The 24,268-nt window shown below is 35.0% G+C and overlaps 1 protein-coding gene across 7 annotated transcripts in view; it reads left to right on the top strand.

Moving 5' to 3' along the window:
* The window catches only part of LOC106143110 (protein ultraspiracle homolog), a 37,991-nt gene that overhangs the window by 4,124 nt on the left and 9,599 nt on the right, over positions 1 to 24,268 (top strand). The window contains exons 2-5 of one of the 7 annotated variants that reach the window (XM_013345098.2): positions 6,063 to 6,311; positions 9,198 to 9,420; positions 21,949 to 22,186; positions 23,752 to 23,890. In XM_013345098.2, the coding sequence (XP_013200552.1) occupies positions 6,122 to 6,311; positions 9,198 to 9,420; positions 21,949 to 22,186; positions 23,752 to 23,890 (790 nt within the window). In that variant the 5' untranslated portion in view covers positions 6,063 to 6,121. Of the gene's footprint in view, positions 1 to 5,796; positions 6,312 to 9,197; positions 9,421 to 21,948; positions 22,187 to 23,751; positions 23,891 to 24,268 lie in introns of those variants that run through there. The other 6 variants (XM_013345096.2, XM_013345099.2, XM_013345101.2 and 3 more) reach the window with 6 other exon arrangements.

A 24,268-nucleotide genomic window follows, 5' to 3' on the forward strand; every position in this document is an offset into this window, starting at 1 on the left:
ATTGAATATTTGTAGGTAGGATTAAATTTAATCAAAGAATCTTGCTAAAGATATAAAGTTGTTAAAAAGTTATAAATATGTTCTCTTCGCGACACCATTTAAATGCAAAATATGTATTTCTATTTAAATTATAGTTATACATTTATATAATTCTTATGCATATTGATAATAACTACCATAAGTATCAAAGCGCAATTTTCTTAAAATCGCAATTTTCAATGCTGATATAGTATATACATGCATAATAGATTCATTTGATTATTCAGCAGCAGTAAAATTTCGTTACAAAAGAATTAAATGTACTCTGCATGTATATTGTTTTGAAGTTGCGTCGCATGTCGTAATATTGTTGGTAAATGTTGGGAATCAAAAAGATATCATAATTCTGCAATTTTGCACCGGTGTGCATATAAAATTGTAATGTTTTAATGCCCTTATGTCTTTATCTGACACGAGTCGTAAAGAGCATTGCAAGGTTGCAAGTGTATTGACTCTAGGTGTTTTGAATACATTTATCTGGCCTCTATCGCTCTAGTAGTTACATTTCCATTTGAATGTAATGCATCAAATTTTTAGTCTTCCTTACCAAGAACATCTATATCTTTCTAAATCGCTAAGCGTTATAGAACGTGTTCTGATAAAACCCAAGATGTTTTCATCGTCACTTACAAAGCAGTGTATTTGATAATGAGAGCGAAATTTAGCGATTTGATTCTTGAGAAATTCAATGCGAATTTCTTTCTTGTTAAATTATAACTGTTGAGTATTAAGACAGCAAGTGATGCAACAGCTTTATTAGCCAGTCAATTTATAATATGAAGATCTTTTTTTTGCTGGTGCACATCACCTTAAGACAGCGTGAAAAGTAAATATAAGCCTACCTTTGTTATATCTTTAATGATGCATTTGCATTCAGGTTATATTGTTATTTTGACAACTATGTGCGCAGTGCCTTTGCAGATAACCTTGGTTTGGTTACCTAGACCATCTAACACCCTAATACGCATTTTTTTCTTCAGCATTGCTAATTTTGCTGCTTAATTATTCCAAACTACTTTGTTTAGTGCTAGGCCTTTTAGTGTTTTTATCTTTGGTAATATTTACATTTACATTCTTAAATTCTTTTCATCATGCCAATTACTTATTGGATGCAAATATATTTTAAATCTTGTGGATTTTGATCTCCCAGGTGTTTGCCGTCAGGTGATTACAGGAAATAAAAAAAATGTGGAATCAAATCTTGTTGATTTTGATCACCCAGGTGATTTCAGGACACAAAACTGTTGAAAGTGGAATAAACCTTTAAAAAGATTTAACACACATAAACACAGTAAAATAGAGAAAATATTACTATGTTCCTCAAAAATTGACCGCATTAAATATCAAAACTTACTAAACCAAACACCACAACAATTAATGAATGCTACAATTTGCTAAGTAAAAACCTTATTATTTTATAGAGCGGTTACTCAAGACGATTGTATCATTGTCAAGGCCTTCTGGTTTATTAGAATTCATTGCCGCCCTCATGCTAACACACTTTGAGAATACTAATATGTTGCTTTTTTGTTAATGTGGATTTGCATTAACTCGTTTCCTCGCCCGTCCTCTTTTAAACAATCTTGAATTTGCTAACACAATTTTTTTCCTCTGTATGAATTATGTTATTTTTGATTCAAAAGTAATGGTTCTAAAACCACTGTCATAGAACTGTTCCTCCTATTCTAATCTCTTTGTGCGTAAAATGTGTACACATAAAAGGTATTGTAGGTGAGAAACCATTTCGAATATACAAAAATTCTCCAATGGCAGCACGATTTTACCACTTACTAAACCTTTCATTCTTGAGATATTTCTATAGTTGGCTTATTCGGTTTTTTCCCTTCAGTTGTTATAGGTTTGTTTTATCTGTTATAAATTTGAAACGACATACCTACATGACTTACATTATCATCACCTCCATTGGTTTAGTCTTCCTATGATGATAAGTCTATTGTGACCAAATTCATACCTTACTTCATGATTATCAAAGTAAAATGTTATTGTTCGGTATCGCAGTGACTGTATAACAAGAAACCGCTGTACCTACATTAGTAACAACTACCCTGCCTAATTATTCGGGCATTACTTTTCTTTTTGCAAGGAAAATAATTCGTTACCTTATTTTTATTTGACTAAAATATAATCGCTTATTGCGTGTACCTACATTGGTAACAACCACCCTGCCTAATTATTCGGGCATTACTTTTCTTTTTGCAAGGAAAATAATTCGTTACCTTATTTTTATTTGACTAAAATATAATCGCTTATTGCGTGTACCTAATCGCAAGATTGGCGTCACGCCGCGGGAAGTGTTGGCTTGGTCACGGCCAAGGTCTTTACCGGCACACTGAGCGTTACATAACCGCATTGTACATACTCACCAAATCGTATTTCTCTTTTCGTGAACTCTTTGTGATCGGATTTTTGGATTAATATATGGGTTATTTCGTTATAACACACACACTTATGATTGATGATGCATGCAAGCATTTACTAAATTATTTTGTCTGTCACGTTGTTTTATTAATATGTGAAAGGATTTTGTTCATTTAAATGTATAATTAGCTATTTCGTTTTAACAAAAATATCAACCCTATAATGTACTGGTTAAAAACAAAAGTTATATTGTACCACTGGTCTAACCATTGCCATTATGTACATGTATAAACTATAGGTGCATTAAAACAAAAGAACTGAAACCAGATTTGGAAGCGAACCGGCATTGTTTTGGGCAGAGTTCCGGTTGCGCATTTTCGGGTCTACCTATCTCGCCGGCAGCTTGCCCAGCCAGCATCGTTTTGATCTCGTACACAAACAAAAAACACCTGTAGCCGTCAGCGAATCGCCAAGGTCGCAGGCCCCCGTGGCGCGCTCAGCGTTCCGCTTACCCATATCTCGCGGCGAATGCAGGCGGCTGGCGTGGCGGCACCGCCCCCGCGCCTGACTCACCGCACCACAACTCGCTCTCAGGTCAAGTCTAGGGCAGCCGCTTGACTTTGCTCCTATAATGCTCTGTCTCGGGTCCCAGTGAAAAAGGCGCGATTCGCGTTGACGACACAAGGTTTAGAATGTATTGAAAAGTATGAAGAAAAATTTTCTTCTTGTTTAGAGTTATTAACGGCTCAGAAAGGCTCCTTCAACGCTGTTAAATCATTGGTATGACAAAGTGAAAGAGTTTTCTTTAGGTTTAGTACCCACATACAAGTGAGTTTTATGTGGTGGTGCGCAAGCGTCGTTAATATCAATTTTAATTTGTGTCTGACGGGCTCTCGTCAAGTGAAGGTCGCGGATCGATAGCAGCGCGAAGGCAGCGGGGCGGGCGCAGGGGGGCAGACATTGCACATAACCATGCACGGATGCACGCTCGAAGAAAGTGCATGAAAGTAGAAGCATTCTTTGATAATTCTGCGAACAGCTTCACGCTAGGTGCGTTGCTTATAATTACGAAAATCTTTGTTTATTAATTCATTATGACTTACCCAAAGATTTGAAACTTACTTTCGTTTCGTTTACGTGTGTATAGTTTGTTTTAAAGTCATGTGTCTCCGTTAGAATAGGCGGTTTTTATACCAGTTTGTAGTCAAAATTTTTGGGAACTTCCTTGCCTACTTACCTATATAAATCAAATTCCTCCTAATATTTCTTCGTTCTCATGAGTTTTATGGAATAGAACTGATGTGAATAATTAGCCTTTGTCATGTTTATTGCCGGTAGTATGTATACTGTTCGCTTAGTCATTGTTGGGGCGATTCCCATTGTGTGTTCCGTCAATCCTAACAACATCATAATAGCTCAATATACCATTTTTAGAGTGCGATACTGATGGAATTTCGGCACATTATTTGTATGTCGTTACGTAATGCTTTTCTGCACACAAGAGTTATAATCGATTAGCAGCTATAATATAAAAGCGTCTACGTTCTTACAACCGGTGTTGAACTTCCGTAAACTCAATCCTAGAGAAGACCCTCGTGTAGGAGAGAGGCTATCTATTACATCGCCACCCTTGTCAAGAATATTACCTACATCCTGATTGACAGCTACGTGTAATGTGTTCATATCATATCGGTCGCTATCCTTATATTGTGCTTATAAGGATACAAATACTCGCTTCAATGATTTCTTTTGAATTGAGCGTGAATAATATCTGAACGCCCACGGCGTAAAGTAAGATATTTACTCCATTATTAGCTATTTTGAGCGTTTGCTTTACTAAACCTTTTGTTGTTTAATTTCTTAAATGTTCGCACTTTGTTTGGCCTTTGTGGATTGGAATTTTGGCTAACATTGTTATGGTTACCCAATTACCTGACACCCACTGCCCGACGTTAACATAAAATATTTACGTAGGCTAGTTACGTACGTATATAAAAGATTTCAGTACCTACCTTATCTATTATCATAGAAACCTTCAATTAATATTAAGTATTTCACAAATCATAATGAAGAGAAAATGATCCCAGATATTTTATACTGACTTGTCTATAGATATACTCTCTCATAATTTAGTTTCCTGTTCCTGTTATCCACCATGAATTGGATTAATCGCGATGCGGACGACCCTTTCGAGGCTTACCAATTATATATACTCGTATACTACTTAATCTAATAATTTTCTTATTCGACCCTATTTATGTTTCGAAATTTTTCCAACAATTTTCATACCCTTTTACCAAGAGGATTCCCTTACAGATATTTCAAATGATAATTTATTAATTCAAAATATAATTTACTGCTATTTGAACACAGCCGGATACAGCATTGTTTTTTGCTTAAAGATGTTCGGAATTAAATCACACGTGTGAGTACCTACACGCATGTGCTCCAAGGCCGCACATGTCCTCGAGTCGGGACCGAAACTTAAAAATAAACTTTGAATACCCGCATTTGGAACAACTCGCCATTTTTATAGATTGTGACTATCTACCGAAAATATGGCAAGTGACCAATTCGGTCATTTATGAACTGAATCCAAACGCCATCGAGTTTTGTGGCGTAGCTCTAAGATAATTGATGCTTCGTTTGAAGTCAATTACATCCCAATCAGTGTGAACGCAAACGTAACTAGATACCTTATATCATCCAAATAATATGCAAATATACGTGCCTGATTTAAATTCAATATCTTCTCTTGTTCTCGTTATCGATTGACAAGATGTTGAATGGGTACATACAATATTCGCGTGCCAATGTCATGACGAAATAAGATTAAGTTTATTATATATTGGTGTCTAAAGATCATTTGTGATCATACATGCGACTTTACAGAAGGAAATATCGCTAAATAATGAAAATACTAATTCTACTTAGCGAATTTTTATATGACAGGGGCTAAAGCGAGGAGCGCGGTCCACGCGTGACGCAAAACTTAATTACAGAAACAAGCCGCTCCGCGATCACGAAGGCCAACTAGTAACAACCTCAATTATTTAGATGAATCCATCAGATGCAAATATTTTATTTATAATCATCTAGTTCGCTTTCATTTACTAAATAACAAAAAATTAATAATAAGGACTGTTCTGGCATAAAATGAGACTTTTACGCGTATGGTTATATGCGGACCTTGAGCGCTCCAGGTAAGACCTTCACGCCAGTAACCGCGCGGAAGTCGGCAGTACTTACCTACGTATTTTTTGTCAAGTTTGAGCTCATTGAATTGCGTATTAGTCACTAGTTTACCATCAGTGTTGAAACTTTAGGGGCATTGTTGACGAGCTGAGCTGCATCGCGATATCGCACTTCGGGTATCTATCGCTATCACAATGTCACAACGACGTCTGTATTGTCCCCGGCGCGGACCGCTGCGACTGTGACGCTTTTAAGTGTCATATCTGTCTGTGTATGGCCATTCGCTCGCGTCCTACCGTACCAAACTGTACTGTTTAATGCTAATTTAGATTAATTTCTATATTATTAACGTGTAGAATCTTGATATGGACTTGTGTAAATTGATCGTGAAAAGAGTGCGATAGTTGCAACGGGCCGCCAAATTGACGCGTAGATTTGTGCTTGTATAGTGTTATTGCGACGTACAACGCAGTGCATGGGGTTGATAGTGATGTGAGGATGTTAGTGCATGGTCATGTCGGTGGCGAAGAAAGATAAGCCGACGATGTCGGTGACGGCGCTGATGAACTGGGCGCGGCCGCCTCCGCCGAGCCCGCAGCAGCCGTCTCCGGCTACCCCGGCGCCCATGGCCGGCTTTCTCCAGCCTCTACCAACGCAGTCCAGCTTAGTCCCCAATGATTGCTCCCTCGACATGCAATGTAAATAATGTTTTGCTCCTTTTATAGGCAGTTTAAGGTAAATTGTTAACATAAATTTTGCAACTTAATGCAAATGCCAGATTTAGTTTTTGATGAAAATAAGCATATACATAATTATGTTTTGTTAGACTTTTCTACGTAGGCGATGAAACCTTGAGTTCGGTAACTAAAGACGGTAAGAGCAATCAAGTCTGGTGACAAAATAAAAATGTTGTGGATGGTAATAAATTTAATATGAAAAAAGTCCCTTCGTACATAACATATGTGCATACAAAAGCTGGTTTTTATATAATTGCCGTTCTTTCAATATGTCACTTTTCACTAAACATGGAGAACAAAAGTTTAAGGATACTTTGATGAGAGAGATGAGAGCCATTTGTCCAACATAAGTATTGCATTTTTCTTATCTCAAATGGAAAACAAGCCGTTTGATTTTTTAAACAAAATGTTTTACCAATAACATACATACATACATACATATTGTCACGTCTATATCCCTTGCGGGGTAGACTGAGCCAACAGTCTTGAAAAGACTGAATGGCCACGTTCAGCTATTTGGCTTTATGATAGAATAAATTTACCAATATTTACCAATACATTTGACTCCAATAACGATTTGTCATAAATTTCAACTCGGCGTCATCGGCTACCCATACCCACACCAAGCTAAGCGTACCTCGTATGTCCACAGTGATTATTCACTACACTTACCAAGTAATCACATATATCCGACGACTTTGTTAATTACATGGGACTTCAAACTGCACGATGTAATGCCGTCTCGCCACAGTGAAAACCGTGATTACTTGTGTTATGTTGAAACGTTGTCTTTTGATATTATGAGTACCTACTACTGTCTAGTAAATATATAATTTCCAGAATCGCACACTCAATTTACTCTTAATTAGAAATTTGAGCAACATGTTATTAGCATTCGTTTTTAATTAATCATTAGGGAGTCATCTGTTTGATATAAAGTCGTCGGCCGCCCTACCTCATCGTTTTATGTTTTAACTAATTTACAATCCATTACTGATTTTAATTTTCTCACGAAAACACCAAGTATATGAAAAGTTTAATTTTAAAATTTCAGCTTATTTTATCGTCTTTCAACGCTTGGCAAACGTTTCCATCTATGTAAAATTTGATTTGATACAAGTTTTGTTCAAAAACTAGTAATCCATGTGTAGGTTTCCGTCAAAGGATCAAATTAGGCAGTTTCCCTACCCTACTCACCTTGAAGTTTCAAGGTGAATAGGTGATTTTGCCGATACGAATATAATTTAGGTGGTTATAATTTTCTAGCAACTTTACCCTCACATAAATGTGTTGTATGACTCAAGAATCATGTCTTTATAACCTTACAAAATGAGCAGAGGTGCCTCACCAACCTGGAGATTATGAGTGCAAAATTCTCCATTATTCTGTTTTTTATTAAGGTATTTTTATTTACTGGTACGTCTGTATTTCCAAGTTCCCTTGGTTATCAAGTGAACTTAATAAGGCGACAACAATAATTTACAAAATATTGTGAACTAAAAATGCCGGCCCCATTGCTGTCACATGTCCACCTTCACAAATTGTAAACGGAAACGTCTCGTATATTGTATTTTATTTGGGAATGAGATCATTTCACGTGTTTTATTCCCACCTTGAACCTTTTCCTGTTTAACTTTGTAATTTTGATTTGGGATTCGCATATCGTATCTTTAAAATCCCCTCTAGCTATAAATTTATTCCTCATCGTTACAAAGCAACTGATAATATTGATGATACCGAACATATTGATAAAATAAGCTGATTTGATGTCGATTTATAAAGTTTTTGACAACGCATGTGTTTGGTAAATGTATTTCAATATGTCATCATAAACGTTACCTCAAGATTTATTAGTTTTGCCAATATTATAACTAATTATTGGTGTTTGTCAGGATAGGACAAACACCAAAAAGATGAACTATCCCGTTTCTAAATAAATAAAGTATCTATTGTTTATTTTGTGTTTATTCTTGTAACACTTTTGTCTAGCGCACCGCTGACATAAACGAACAAAGCCTTTACAACAATATTTCACTAAATTTAAGAAAACTTTTACTATTTCATTTTGTATGTTTTATGTTCGCTACATCAAGATCAGTGCAGCGGTCTCCATAAAATCTGGACAATCCATTAGCGTTCCTTGGGAGAGTAGTAAACAAAACTAATTTGTAGTTTGTCTATCCATACGGCGCGGCGCGGCGAAAGAAAGAGCGGCGGCACACATCTGTCTGTAAACAGTAAAGCTAAAGTTTTCTAACGTGGCGTCGTCGAGAGAGGGTGGCTGGCTGGCTGCTTGTGTTTATTTGCTTTTTATCTGTGACGCCCCCCCTCTTTTAATGGACCGGTCTGCCTGCTTTTTTGAGCATTCAAACTTTTTATTTCTTTTTCGCTGCATTAACTTGAAGTTGCATTTAACCCTAAAAAAAAATATTGGTTGCAAATTTGAAAATAGTTCCATATCTGTAACTACATAGACCAACAGTTTTTCACATTGATTAAATTTGTAGATAAAGTGATGTGGTGACCACGACTGGCAGGTGTCTGCCAAATTGAAAATGTACATCTGTCGCCTTTTGTTTTAATTTTAGCTCGTTTATTAAAATTTTCTGGGCATCAGTATAAAGTATATGAAGAGAATATATGAATGTAGGAATCTGTATGATATAACTCAGGATGAAAGTAGGAAAACACTTTGTTGAGAGACATAAGAGAATGAAATTTCTGGTCTCGTCAAACCATATACTTCCCATACTTGGCGATTAGATTTTCTTGTTATGATCATAAAACTGCACCTAATCATCGACAGATCTATGGATCATTGAAGTAATCAAAAAAATGATTGTTCAGTGTTCTTGTCCTCAGGGCTGAATTTGGAGAACACGTCTTTCATGTCGCCGATGTCCCCGCCCGAGATGAAACCGGACACGGCGATGCTGGACGGTCTCCGGGACGACGCGACGTCGCCCCCGTCCTTCAAGAACTACCCTCCGAACCATCCGCTGAGTGGCTCCAAACACCTGTGCTCCATATGCGGTGACAGGGCGTCTGGGAAACATTATGGAGTATACAGGTAAGTTTTGAAAATATTGTGTGGCTTAGTAACTTAATAATCATCGAAGTTTAAAAAACCATCGTTTAGGTTATTATAGGTAACTTATGGACGCTTTTGAGAAAGCGCAAAAAAGAAGCTCTTCTTTAGGTATGCTTTACTCCTACACTAATAGAAAATCTTCGTCAAGAGATTTTGCCAACTTGAACTTCTAAGTCGCAACAATAGTTTGGTAGCCAATGTCCATGTCGTCAAAGTTTGATGACGTTTTGAGTTTTATATTAAATTCAAACAAACTAAAACATTTATGTTTTTCCTGACTTGACTTGTTATACCTTCCAATCTCTGTTACCTTACAACTGTGCATTTATAGGTATATACAGTGTAATAAAAGTTCAAACTAGTAATTTGGATACTTTTTATAAATAAATAGGTAAATAAAATTTAACCCTTATGGTACTTTTTCCAAAAGCTGTACTCATATAATAACGTAAAACCTTTTGCCGTAGCCTCTTTCAAACCTAATCAACGACGGTCGATATTCAGTCACCAGGTGCCGTTTTCCACACTGCTGACCACGAATATTCTAGAACTTATCACTAAATACTTAGAATGTATTAGCATTTGTTGGCACTGTAATTGCGTGACTTAAATTAAATACCTTTCACGAATCACATGTTAACATTTTATCGTTTATAACTACCAATTTTCTGGACTGCGTAAAAAATTTTTATGCTAAAATAACTTTTTTGAGAATTTTTCTATGGCGTGTAATGCTTTTACCTTAAAAATATAAGGTTATGCCACGGTACGTCTTCCTTTTGGGTCGATTCTTGTCACTTGTCCGATAAAAATTTTGTTGCATACAAATAGTTTGTTACTTTTCAAATGTCATAGTCAGAAAGTGCTATTTAGCAGGGCCGACCGCCAAGTAAATAGGGGAAAGTAGAAGTGTAGGAGAGAACCAAAAAATACTGTTTGTATTTTTATTTTTCAGGAACGCCTAAGTATAAATTTATGCTTAATCAATTTTCTATATAGCCTTTGATCAAGTATAAAAAACCTTTAAGCGCAGCTATTCAATAATTCAAACCACTTGGTGTATCGGGCCTCGTTCATAAAAGAGGCATTTAGCTTTTCAGTTATTTAAAATACTTGTTTTCACATTCGGTACGAGTATAATGCGAATAAATTTTCTCTCCGCTTCCTAAAACATGATCCCAACTTCTTTTGGTATCGTATTGACGCCCGAGATGTTTGTCCTTATAAATTTACATTCATTCGTATTATACCAATAATGTTGCCTCATGTTTGCTTAATAATAAAATGAATATGTTTTAAATAAATAAATGTGTTTATACAATTTTACCCTCTTACATAATATAGGTTAGGTATAATCCTGTATAAAACAATTTCGATTTTGTTTGAAATAAAACGAAATGACGACGATTTGAACGTGTGAGTGGCCACTACATATACTTTATGAAATAACTAGGGGTAGGCACTAACTTTTTATAAATTGGAAAAATATAATAGTGTACAAATTCCAAAATATTTTTTAAGTAAACTAACATTAGGTATGTACTTTATAACTTTCCCCGAATTAATGTTTTTTGTTTGTCCCTACCAAACATGAAACAAATCCTAAGAGTTCATTAAAAATTCTTCAAAAGAGAAAATCCTGTACAAATAAAGAGCAAAGATTTTTTGTCGACGAAATCTTACAATACGGGTTCATTTTCTTTCCAAAGTGAAAAATAAAATTACGGTATTTTTGAGGGAACTTCTGGCATTTTCTTTGATTTTTTTCGACCACGTAACATTTATACATCTCAGAACTCAGACAAATGATTTGGTTGTTTGGTTAATATAATATATATTTTTTTTATTACTTATATTTCCTAATTAATATGTAGCGAAAGATGAAATATTTTTGTGTGGAAAGTCGAAAAAATTTCATACATACATATTTTCAAAAAATTGTTCAGTATTTTAGATTGAAGATACAATTAAAATGTGTACATACTTTTATGAACATTCTTCTAGAAAAACAAGCTTTTATTAGTATGAACAGAACATATCCAATTTATTCGTAGTTTGCTTCAGTTTACTGATTCAGTTTGCCGATTCTGAACATTGGACTTATATTCAACATGTCTCATGCCACCTGCCAGTATGCTACATACCATTTTCGCCTTTAGGTACATGACATTCTGCATATAATAGCATATACGCCACATAATTGCGATCACGAACATTTATAGGAATAGTTATTGTCTGGTCTAAAGTCTAGACACTAGTACTTTCCAATATATGTATGATTCTCGTATGTGCTTCTCGTCGATACAAGTTTTTAAAAAACTTGTTACTAAAATAAGTTCTCTGTAGAATCTTTATTGGACTCTATTTAATTTATTTTATTTACTGAGGTACTCTTTGTTTAGTAACTGAAGAAAGTGTAATTCATTCGGCATACTAATTTTAAAAGTTGTTGTCTCCTCTCTCTCCTCACACTCCAACAAAAGTTCGCAAAAGATATTCTCAATTTGTAAACCTTAAGTCCAGGAAAAATTAGAAATAGTAATTATTTAAAATAAACTATGATACCATTGTTATTTTTTATTTCTACATACTTACGTCTAATCACGTCTTTATCCCTTGCGGGGTAGATAGAGCCGACAGTCTGGAAAAGACCGATAGGCCACGCTCAGCTGTTTGGCTTGCTGATAGAATTGAGATTAAATACCTAATGACAGGTTGCTAGTCCATCGCCTAAAGGAAAAATCCAAAGTTTATAAGCCTATCCCTTAGTTGCCTTTCAACATCCATGGGAAAGAGATGGTCCTATTCTTTTTTTTTATTTCTCATATTAGTGTAAATACATCTTGGACCAATTTTATATCAATCAAAGATTGTAAAAAAACATAGTATAACAGTTGCGTGTAATAATGTTATGACATGCGCAAAATTAAAGATTTTACACCTTCTTCAAAATAATTTGGTTGAAATTGGTCGGGGATTGCGTGGGAGGCACGCGTTAAAAATATTTGTAACTAGCTATGCCCTGGGGTTCCCGTCGGATTGAAGATGGAAGAATACGTTATGTCTGTTCTTCAATTTAAAATTGTTTATGATTTTATTGAATGATTTCCGTTCTTCTTTTCACAGAATGAATTCTTATAGTCTATTTTACAAATGTTTTTTTTTAATAATGAGTCAATCAAGTGTCCGCCAGAAAAAAAAACGGAATTACCCATTATAGGACGTTCTTCTTTTAAATTGTTCGAGCGTGAATTTTTCGACACGACGCAACCAATTTTTTTTTATTAATTTTAATCATGAAACGAACGAAATAAATTTATCTTACAATTAGGCTTATTCCGGACTGAATTTATTTACTCAAACTGATTTTGCTTAACAATATTCTTGACATGATAAACCATTCGTTCCTTTTTATAGTGTAGATCTAGTGATAAGTTACAACCTTTATTATAGAGTATGTCATACAGCGTCGATTTACAATTCTATCGATCGACTTACAAATACCATGCAAAAGATATTTAATTTTCACCTTGAGAATACTTTATACTGAGCCGGCGACGTCGGCAGCTAGTTGACTTTCAGACAGCAAATTATACTAATATCGACTTATACTGTACATGATAAAATAAGTATTCTTTGCACTTTATGTATGTAGGTACAATTTTTCAAAACTTCCGAAAAAAATTCTCTAAATCCCACATACTTACACATTACATAGGTAAACTACGCCTTATCCCTTATTTAGTCTTAAACTTAATAAACATTTTCAAATAATAAAGAAATCACTAAATACTATGGTCAAATTAATCCCCTTTCAAAATCACATACACATATACATAATCCCTGGGAGTAAAGTGCTAAGGTGTATATATATAGCTTCGGGTTTCCTGCAAATAAATTGTCAAATGTACCATAATTCCAAATTATTGACTTAAGTTGATACCCAGCAAAAAATCAAGCGAACATAAAATGGTGAAATGTTTGTTCATTATTCTGGGAAAGATATTCCGAAATAATTGATCACGTTATCCTCGAAAATAATAAAAGTAATTCTATCAAAGGAACAACCAGCGGCGCGGCGGCGACCAAGAAAATGGAAAGTAATTTTGGACAAAATGGAATATGTATAAATGTATCTTTTTATCATTTATTATAAGTATTTCATGACATTGTCGTCCGTGATAGCGATATTTATCGCGATAAAAAAGAAATTTGGTCCCTCATAGACGGATCCGGCTATTTATCAGAATATTACTTTACTATTTTTTGAATATGTCTTTGTTCATTAAATAATTCCCATATTATATACCTGACCTTGTGATTTAATTTACCATCGCCATAATTATCTAACATCGTCGAGGTTTTAAGGAGTAATATTTATCAGTAGTGCAAGTAAATATTAGACTGGTCACAGGAGACAAAACTATACTTCTTCCACCACAGAGAAAACATGGGTGTGATTTCTATGGGCAATAAATTAAATTTTAAGTGTTGAACATGAACAACATGAACATTGGTACCACACCCAGCCAAGCAAAGCCTGACCCAGTCTAGCTGGATACACCAGGGGGCACAGATTTTATAGGGAGTGACACGCTCGGGGACGGGAGAGGAAGGCCGACCAGCCGCAACCAGTCGACCACAATCGACCGACTATACAGCCTATAGCCAATATAGGAATTGAGGAACACGGGTATTGCGACGGAGGAGAGCGTTGATGTGTTGCGTCTTTCCTTCTTTCTTATTTTCTAATTCTTCTTTTAATGGTTCGTTGTCAGTTTCATTTATTTCGTAGAAATCTCATGCTGCTGTGATGAATTTTATTATTTGTCGCGATGTCTGCCCATTCTGAAGAATATGTAGTGTAGGATTTCATGAGGCCTTTTTAATAAATTATCCCCGTTTTGATAGTTTTTGTGGTTCGGTTCGGTCGGCTGTTTCAGATCTGCACTCGCCAAGTCATTTCTTGCGCCATCTTCAAGCCTTTATTCTTGTCATCCAAATTTGCCTGTGGCTTTCTCTCAAGTTGGCCGCGTTGTGTCCAATATGAGTTCTTCCAGTTCGAGGTGTTGATTCAGCTTGTAGTGTTGTTTCTAATGTGTCGTGTCTCTTGTATGTGCACTTCCAGTTGTAGCACTGGACCCTATGCGTCGTGTTTCTCCAATTAGAAGCATTGATTCCGATGTTATTTCCTCTAGTTTACCGCCCTAGTTTCAATGCCGTCCGTATATTCTCCTACCGTATTTTCCAGATTTCATTTTCGCCTCCAATGCCCGTGTTTCCTCAGGTTCCCATAGGATATCCATCAGTTCGCAGTATTAACTCTAGTACATCATGTTTTCTCCAATTCATGCTCTTGATTCCAATTTGTTGTGTGTCCTCAGGTTTGCAGTATAATTACAAAATGACCTCTATTAGTTCGCAGCATTGATTCCAATACATAATGTTTTTTCGAGTACGCAGTCTTGATTCCAATACGTCATGATTCCTCAGATTTGCAGCATTGCTTCCAATATAATTTCCATCGGTTCGCTGCATTGATTCCAATATATCGTGTTTCCTCGGATTCAATCTTTTGATTTCCATACCTACGTTGCGTTTTCTCAGGTTCGCAGCATTGATTCCAATATGACCTCTATCAGTTCGCAGCATTAATTCCAATAAGTCATGTGTCCTCAGGTTCGCAGCATTGATTCCAATATGACCTCCATCAGTTCGCAGCATTACTTCTAATACTTACATCATGTTTCCTCACGTTCGCAGCATTGATTCCAATATGACCTCTATCAGTTTACAACATACGTTCCAGTACATAATTTTTCTCGAATTCGTAGTCTTGATACCAATATGTTGTACGTCCTCAGGTTCGCAGCATTGATTCCAATATGACCTCCATCAGTTCGCAGCATTAATTCCAATAAGTCATGTGTCCTCAGGTTCGCAGCATTGATTCCAATATGACCTCTATCAGATCGCAGCATTAATTATAATACATCATGTTTCCTCACGTTCGCAGCATTGATTCCAATATGACCTCTATCAGATCGCAGCATTAATTATAATACATCATGTTTCCTCACGTTCGCAGCATTGATTCCAATATGACCTCTATCAGTTTACAACATACGTTCCAGCACATCATTTTTCTCGAATTCGTAGTCTTGATACCAATACGTTGTATGTCCTCAGGTTCGCAGCATTGATTCCAATATGACCTCTATCAGTTTACAACATACGTTCCAGCACATCATTTTTCTCGAATTCGTAGTCTTGATACCAATACGTTGTATGTCCTCAGGTTCGCAGCATTGATTCCAATATGACCTCTATCAGTTTACAGCATTAGTTCCAATACCTCATTTTTCTCGAATTCGTTGTCTTGATACCAATACGTTGTGTACCCTCAGGTTCGCAGCATTGACTCCAATACCTCTATCAGTTCGTAGCATTAATAATAATACATGATTATTTCTCGAATTCACAGCCTTGATTCCAATACGTCGTGTTTTCTTAAATTCGCGGCATTGATTTAATAAGTCTTGTTTTCTGAAGTTCGCAGCATTCGTTCAAATACATCGGTTTTCAGTATTTCCTCCAGATCATAGATCATAGCGTTGATTCCAATCTGATTTCTCCAGTTCTTAGCACTGATTTCAATACTCCATTTTTCCTAAATTTTTTCAATTTTGATTCCTGTCATAATTCCTCTAGATTCCAGCATTGATTTTGATGTGTTGATTTTCTTCAGCTCGCTACATGGCTTCCAATACTAATATACACTATTATGAGAGTTAGTTATGTCTTCTAGCTCCAGCTCGGCAACAGAGGCCGTATTTTTGTGACGTGGTTCTTTTCTATTGCATTGTGTTTGTATTATTATAATCTGAGGTTATCAGTGAGATTGACGCCTTTTTGTGTTTTCTGTCGTGTTTTGCTAGGATTATACCTAACCGTTTTGATACGCCTTTATCTTTTTTTTTTGTTTTTCTTAATATTTGTTCTCTGTTTAATTTGTTTTATCATCATATTCAATATTATATACTATGTATGGTAGGTATGTCATGTTTCCATCCGCTACGGGGCGAACGTTGGTTTTGAATTTATATAAAGGTTCCATGCAGCAGATGGTCCAGATTAATTTTATTATTTTACAATCGGTGATGATGTTGTGTATGCGTTGTTGGTTTTATTTTATATAATGTGTTCTTTAAGGGTTGGTAAGATCTGTGGAAGGAAAGTTGTCTGGAAATATAAATGCATTAGTATTATTAATCTTGTGCAATTTGAAAAACAAAACGCAATGTAGTGAACGGTCTAAGAGCCGATTTTTTTTTTAATGATCCCAGCTTCTATTGTTTTTGCCAGATGTGAATTTTTGTCCCTTGGCATTGTGGAGCAGGTAGCTGGAATGGGATAGGAGAACTTTCTATTTGACCAATTGCCCAAGCGGCCTTGTATTTTAGTATTGTTTGGATTTAGTTATGATTTTTAATATGTAGATTTTAGGTTTATGAAGCCCACGTGGTAACGGTATCAGGGAATTGGACATACAGAATTGTTTTTAAACAACCTAGTTAGTCTTAGTAATAAATATACCCGTTAAGTGTCTTCAAGATAGAATATAGAAGCATATATACTTACGTATAGAAAAAATATTTCTTATACGTCCTTGAATAGAATTACTTAAGCGATATCAAGTGGTGATATTATTTTTGGCTTTATGCAGTTATAGATGAATTTTAGATATTGTTAACATCTGACGCTTGTTTTTGGCTGCTTTGTACGACAAAAGCCAATGGAAAAAGGAAAGATCTCACCGGGTTTTCTGCCACACGAACGCATGTATAATCAGCTAATCTCACACATCATAACACAACACTTCACAATACAGTTTATGCAAACCTTTATAGAATATTATAAGGTTTGTAATTTCCCGCCAAAGTAGCCTCATTGCAATCGGCACTGCAAGTGGCCAACAGATGTTGCAGTCTATTGTGCTGGACACGACCGTGTTTGTCCGATGTCCAAACAAGACTCCAATAAATTAAATTTTAAGTGTTCGATAAAAAATTTCATTTTTATCGGTTTCATCAGATAGAACAGCCATTTTGCGGTCATGATGTTCTTACTGTCTGCTGAATTCAAAACAACTAAGGTATGCGGGATAAGATATGTATAACGAAAAAGGTACAGGTAAAAATTGTTTAAATTGTTGTAAATAAGTGATTTAAATTGTGGATTTCCACGTCATTTTTTAAATTCCGCATCTTGACTTATAGCCAAGTGGCACACCCACAGCTATTCATATCAGTTTTAAAAATCCATCGACACAATAAGATGATGTATAAACATTAATTCGGACGATTCGCGCCTCCATTTCGCATCTGCGGTCCCACAGTAAATTCAATTAATGTTCACTGGCCATAAGAATACAATATTTTATGTAGTCTGGAGTAAATAATACCAGTCTTGTGAGGTGTAAACTTGTTCACGTACGCATGTGTGGGTGCCACACGTACACAGCAAGACTATTTATACCTCATAGCTTTTTTGTGTATGACGTTACACAATCTAATGACCTAATCACCCATTTGTGATGGTATCTAAGTACCTTTAATGCATGTAACAGCCATTGGCATGTAATCTATCTATTGCTGCGGTATGGATAACTACCCCTTTTCCGATCACATCAAACATACAAAAGTCAATATTTTTTATTGTTTTTTACCTTTTATAAAGATCTAGTTGGTAACGTAAAATGCCAAATCGTTTCGCCCAAAACATTGTTGAGTTAAAAAAACTAAATTGGTAAAGAACTTCGAAGAACTCGTTTTCTAATTACCTACGAGGTTGGTATTCTCGTTATGGCGTTTTTGATAAAATCGGCGTCCCACCATATCTACAATTTGGAGTGCCTTAAATATGCTTTTTGCCAACTTTTATTTGAATTTCAGTTTCTTCAATTGTAAAATGCTGTCTGCAGTCCATGACTTTTGGTGACATTCATCACGTTACAATTACTAGTTGATTTTAAGAAACAATCGTAATAATCAAATTAGCTTACAAATATAACAGAAAACAAATTAACATGGGTTATGTCTGATAGCTTGAATGTTGATTTGCCTCCATTTATAATTTACTCGAAATCTTATGCAATTATTCACCTGAGGATTTGCGACCTGCGCATTCAATACTGGCATTTATTTTTATTGCAATAAGATATCATCAGTCTCAATGGCAAACGAAATAGTTGTTTTTTTATTCATCTCGCCTCAATATAATATGTTTTTGCATCATTAACGATCGTTTGCTTCATTGGAAATGTGATTCACTCGATGATAATAATGCTACTACCATCGGAAATAATATACTTAAGTGTGTTTTTATTCAACTTATTGATGATATTATATCGATTACTTGTAACTGCTTCATATTGTGGTGCAAAGGCCTTCAAAATATTGTACTTACCACTTTTCACAGTGCCAGATCTTATAAGTGCGGTACGATCGGTTTTAAAGGCCTATTTGTCTCAAATCGTCTGATTCTGGTTCTATTCCTTTTTTACAAGCTGTTGTAAAAATTTGCTTATCACCGTATTGATAAACTTTGGTTAAGTCTATTATCCTTTTGTAAGTTTCAGTTCTGTTAGGCGAAAAATTCGGCTTTAATTTTTTAATGACTTTATTTTCACTGTAAGCTACCAAATATATGCTATCTAAAGCTATTTTTATATGTCTCTTAACTAAATCTTGAATTACTACACAAGGAAAATCACTTTTCAATCTTATTATTAATCGAAAGTAGAGTTTCTCAATAATAAACATGTTGCGATATTAACGCAGGTTGACGATTTTAAAGGTAATCATGTCATTAGCGATGTCGCGAGAGTGAATTATAGACATAAGAAAGCTTATCTGCCACTGATTATGTAGGATACAAGACAAGACAACAAGCAAACCAAAATTATCACTTATAACGAAGTTTGTGAATTGGGAACGAATGGAAATTGCAAAATAAATTATTGTTGTGAAACGGCGAACTTATAAATTATGATTAACCCTTGCCTCATTACATTACTCAATCCAGATAAACACGATCAGCGGAATGGCAGACTTGCAAAATGTATCAAGTGTAGATCTTCGTACATTCGGGAAATTAAACTTTAGAATGAAATTTAATTTCGCACGGAAATAATGCGCTATTTAATTTCGCACGGAAATAATGCGCTAGGCTTGATTTTAAAAGTAAAGTCAGTGTCGTTAATTACAGAACTATAATTTCATGTGGAATATTAAATTAAAAATAAAGTATGTAGGTACTTGAAATTGTCGAAATTCATTCTCACACACACATAATCACGAAAATCACACATGATAGTCTTGACAGACATGAGTGATAGACCACGTTCAGCTGATATGCTTGATGATAGAATTGAGATTCAAATAGTGACAGGTTGCTAGCCCATCGCCTAAAATAAGAATGCCAAGTATTAGTCCTTAGGCGCCTTTTACGATATCCGTGGGAAAGAGCAACAGTGGGGTAGAGACACAAATGACACGGCACGAAAATGAAATATGTATATTAAAAAATATTCATTTATGTGTTAATTATAGTGTTTGTGCATAGTAAACACAGGTAATGATTTATAATGTCTGACATTTAAAACCGCAAATACGAAACAAGTTGTTTGTGCATGTATGATGCAGCAAGTAAAAAAAATATTTCATGATTTCTTTTTTTATTAATTTTTTGTATGTATAGATTGCATGTTTATTATTAACGAAACCGCTCGGGGCTTCGTATCTGTGTTAATTTCTAAAAAAATAACAGATACATTTGTAAACCTAGAATAAATACCTAACAACAAAAAAATTTATTTTGATAATTTATATTTATTAATAATCTTAAATATGTATAAGTCATTCCTTTATACCTTTTGTTCGAAGGAACATTTATTTATGGATTTTCTTTTCGAATTGATTTTACTTTTTTTTAGTTTTCTATTCCTACTGATATCATAAAATCATAAAAATGGTTGAAAGAATCACATCGCTTACAAAAAAAACACTGGGCTACGATCCCTTTACGATTTGGCATATTTACATAATTATATTTAATATTTACTCTCAAAAATACGGGAAGGTCACGTACAAATGAATTATTATTTAATTCATAATAATGTGTTCTTGATTCGATTGATCGACTTCAAGAAAAGGAGGAGGTTCTCAATTCGACCGTATTTTATATTCTTTATGTTTATTTTTGTTATTTAAACTTCAAAATTAAAAATATATTTACGTTATAATGGTACTGTTTATGATAAATTCGTCTTCTGCATTTGATTAAAATTGTTACTTGGCTCGTTTACAACAAAACAATTTGATAATGAAGAAATATAAAGTAACTAACGGTCATAAATCTAGAGATATAAAAAGATTTGTTTGTTGAACCTGATGAGATGACTAATTATTTCGCCTAATTAGCACGTTCTTGAAAATTTTAAAATAGAGCGAGTGTGGGCTTCACGTTCTTTGTTTTATTGGTTTATTTCCTTCTGTTTAAGAGCATTTTAATGTGCCATTGTCGCCGGGAGAGTGCCCACAATGACCGATCGTGAAGTGAAGCCGCCACGAGACACAAATAATGCGTGTGACTCAGTAGACTGCCCTTCTCCATTTTTGATATTTTCAAACTCATTAATAATAGATTTTCCTTTGATATACCTACTACGTATTAATTATGTCATCATTATCCTTTTTGCGTATCTTCAATTGCGTACTCGCCCCTAGGTAGTCCAGGGTCCGCCTTTTTAACATATCAAGAAATTGTATACTGATCTTCGTGTGTTGCTAATCAATTGCCATAAAAACTACAAATAAAATGTGAAACAGATTTTCTCACAGGAATCTATTTTGTTATATTATTTGTTTGTTTATAGTTATTAGATCGTAATTTATTTTTAATCAGGTTTGTTTTTACGACCGGTCGTTTCGTTGCATTCTCTGTGTCCACTCGACATGTCTTAATTGTGATGGAATAAATCTTATTTTATGATTATACTATTAATAAATGTCGCGCCTAACTTCATAATGTGAAACTGCAATGTGAGATTATGTGGTGACATATTTAATTACGACACAGATTATTTAAAGTTTACGGTCTTGATGAAACTTTTGGTCTGTCTCGTCTGGATGATTATAAGTTACTATAAATATGTCATCGTCTGCATTAATAACACAAATATTAATTGATTGTGAACAAATCCCATTAATGTCACCGAAATCTGGCTCGTACCGTTAAAGAGATTCATTATTGCCACTGCAAAATGGAGACTAAAAAACATGGTTTTTATTTTTTCATACCTCATAAATAAGGATAATCTTGCGGTTGAGCTTTGCAACGAAGTCGAATCATTATTTTACCCTTTGGAGTTACCCTATTATTAGACTTCTATTATGTTTGATATCTGAAGATATTCTATTTATACATCAAATCTTTAATTTTCAGTTGCGAGGGATGCAAAGGTTTCTTCAAACGGACGGTTCGGAAGGATCTCACATACGCGTGTCGCGAAGAGAGGAATTGTATCATAGACAAACGGCAACGGAACAGATGCCAGTACTGTCGATACCAGAAGTGCCTCGCGTGCGGGATGAAGCGGGAAGCCGTGCAGGAAGAGAGGCAAAGAGCGGCGAGGGGAACCGAGGACGCGCACCCCAGCAGCTCGGTACAGGTGAGCGCAGAGGTTAGAACATTTCATTTGTGCAACCGTTGGTACTGCATGTTGTAAATTAGATATGTTTGCACCTGCTTCTTAGATATGTGTCTTGTTCGAAAATGGAATGTTGATTGAATTCGTAGTGTTGGGAACTGTGTATTAATTTAAATATTGTATAAATATATATCTTGAATATTAAAAAAAAAATGTAAATATTTATCAATATTTTAAAAATTTTACTTGGATACTTGTAATCATGAAGAAAAATCTTTCTTTTTCTGTTATAAAAATATTGTAAACATGAATGTGAGATTATATTTTATTTAAATTCAGAAGGACCTTGGTTTATCTATATTTGCATTCTGATTCGCAATGAGTAATTCTTGCAAAACATATTTGCAGACAACAAAGACAAAGGAAAAGACGGCTATAACTCACCTTACCTTAATGAAATCGCAAAATCTAATAAAGCACTGTCGGCGATTAATTAAAACTGCTATAATAAAAATGGTTGAAGTGATTCGCCACAGATTTCATTGTTTATTGCTCTGCCTATCCTATCGATCTTGTATCTTGTTGTTTCTTTTGCGCCAGGGCCGTATCATGAACAGATTTTGGTTTTTATTAATCTGACTCATATTATTATCAGAATGTTTCAAATTGCTATTGCACATTACGTAGCTTACTGTACAATTATTTGATTATTTTATCGTACTTTTTTAGAGCATTTGCATTGCATTATTTATTTTGTAAATTACACTGGTTTCGTTTGACGTGCAGATATCTTTCTTTATCGGCTACGTAAAAAATCTCCAGTTCGAAAATCAAATATTTGGTGGTGTATATAACTCCCTCTAGCCTAGAGAAATACATATATTAGGGCCATTTTTTAGTACATTATTTGATATGATGGACCCCTAAGTGGTGGCGCCACCGTCGCCCACCGCTGACGTAGACGATACGGCCCTGGATACGATGACGGAGCGCAATTTATATTTGCCGAATATATTGGCTGCTTCCAAAGCTATTGATTTGAACGTTTTTGTGGCGATACCTACCTACGCCATCAACCGCCTTTTTATTATGTTTGTCTTGAATTTTATGACGTAGCTTGCATGGGTTTTAGCGTTTGTATTGATGGCAATTATACTGAAATTTCTTTCTGATTAATTTGTTTTATATAATCTCTTTATTTCATTTAAATATATATTTTTTAGATAAAAGTTTAAGTGATGCATTTTCCTTGATGCATAATATTCAAGGTTTACTTATACAAGGATTATTAGATATACTTACCTTTATCTTAAAACATAAATATGTTCCACTCCAAAGCAAGTGTTTGTCAAATGCGTAGCTTTTGATGTAATCACTTATTATATGCATGGCAAATCTTTTAATACAGCTTTTTCCTACATCTTTACCCTTTCCAATTTCCTTTAAAACTACAATATATACCTACTACATAAACTTACTTTCGCATTTGTAATCTTATTAGTTGTAATTAATCATGAGTCGATAAGCTAAGAAGATAAAAATCATACATTCCTCAATTTTGATATCTTTGTTTAGATGTTTTTGCTATTTTTTACCAGGAGCTCTCCATCGAGCGGCTGCTGGAGATGGAAGCCCTGGTGGCGGACACCAGCGAGGAGTTCCAGTTCCTGCGCGTGGGCCCCGACAGCAACGTGCCCCCCAAGTTCAGAGCCCCAGTCTCTAGCCTTTGTCAGATAGGTGAGAATAGTTTAGGCTACATTTTATCGTCTTCAGTCTTTGTGTTGGTACCTGTAGCATCCTCAGCCCTATAGAATGGAGCCCGGGGTGCGAGATGAACACGATCATGAAGTGAACTCGTAAACAGTTTTAATGGAGCATGATTCGAAATATCTGAGATAAAGTAAAGGTACGTTACATGCGCGTTTAGTAAATATCATAAAATATTCTTAGGATTCACTTTATATTGGAATTGAAAGGACATGAACACAATATATCGTTAGCTGTGTCATTTAAAAAGAATCTAAGTACCTAAGTACCTAGGTACCTACCAATTCATCAACGCGTTCTATAAGTTATTGAGATCACGAGTTTAAAATATGCTATAATTTATGTACA

Source organism: Amyelois transitella, chromosome 2 (assembly GCF_032362555.1).
Source record: "Amyelois transitella isolate CPQ chromosome 2, ilAmyTran1.1, whole genome shotgun sequence".
Taxonomy (NCBI): Eukaryota; Metazoa; Arthropoda; class Insecta; order Lepidoptera; family Pyralidae; genus Amyelois; species Amyelois transitella.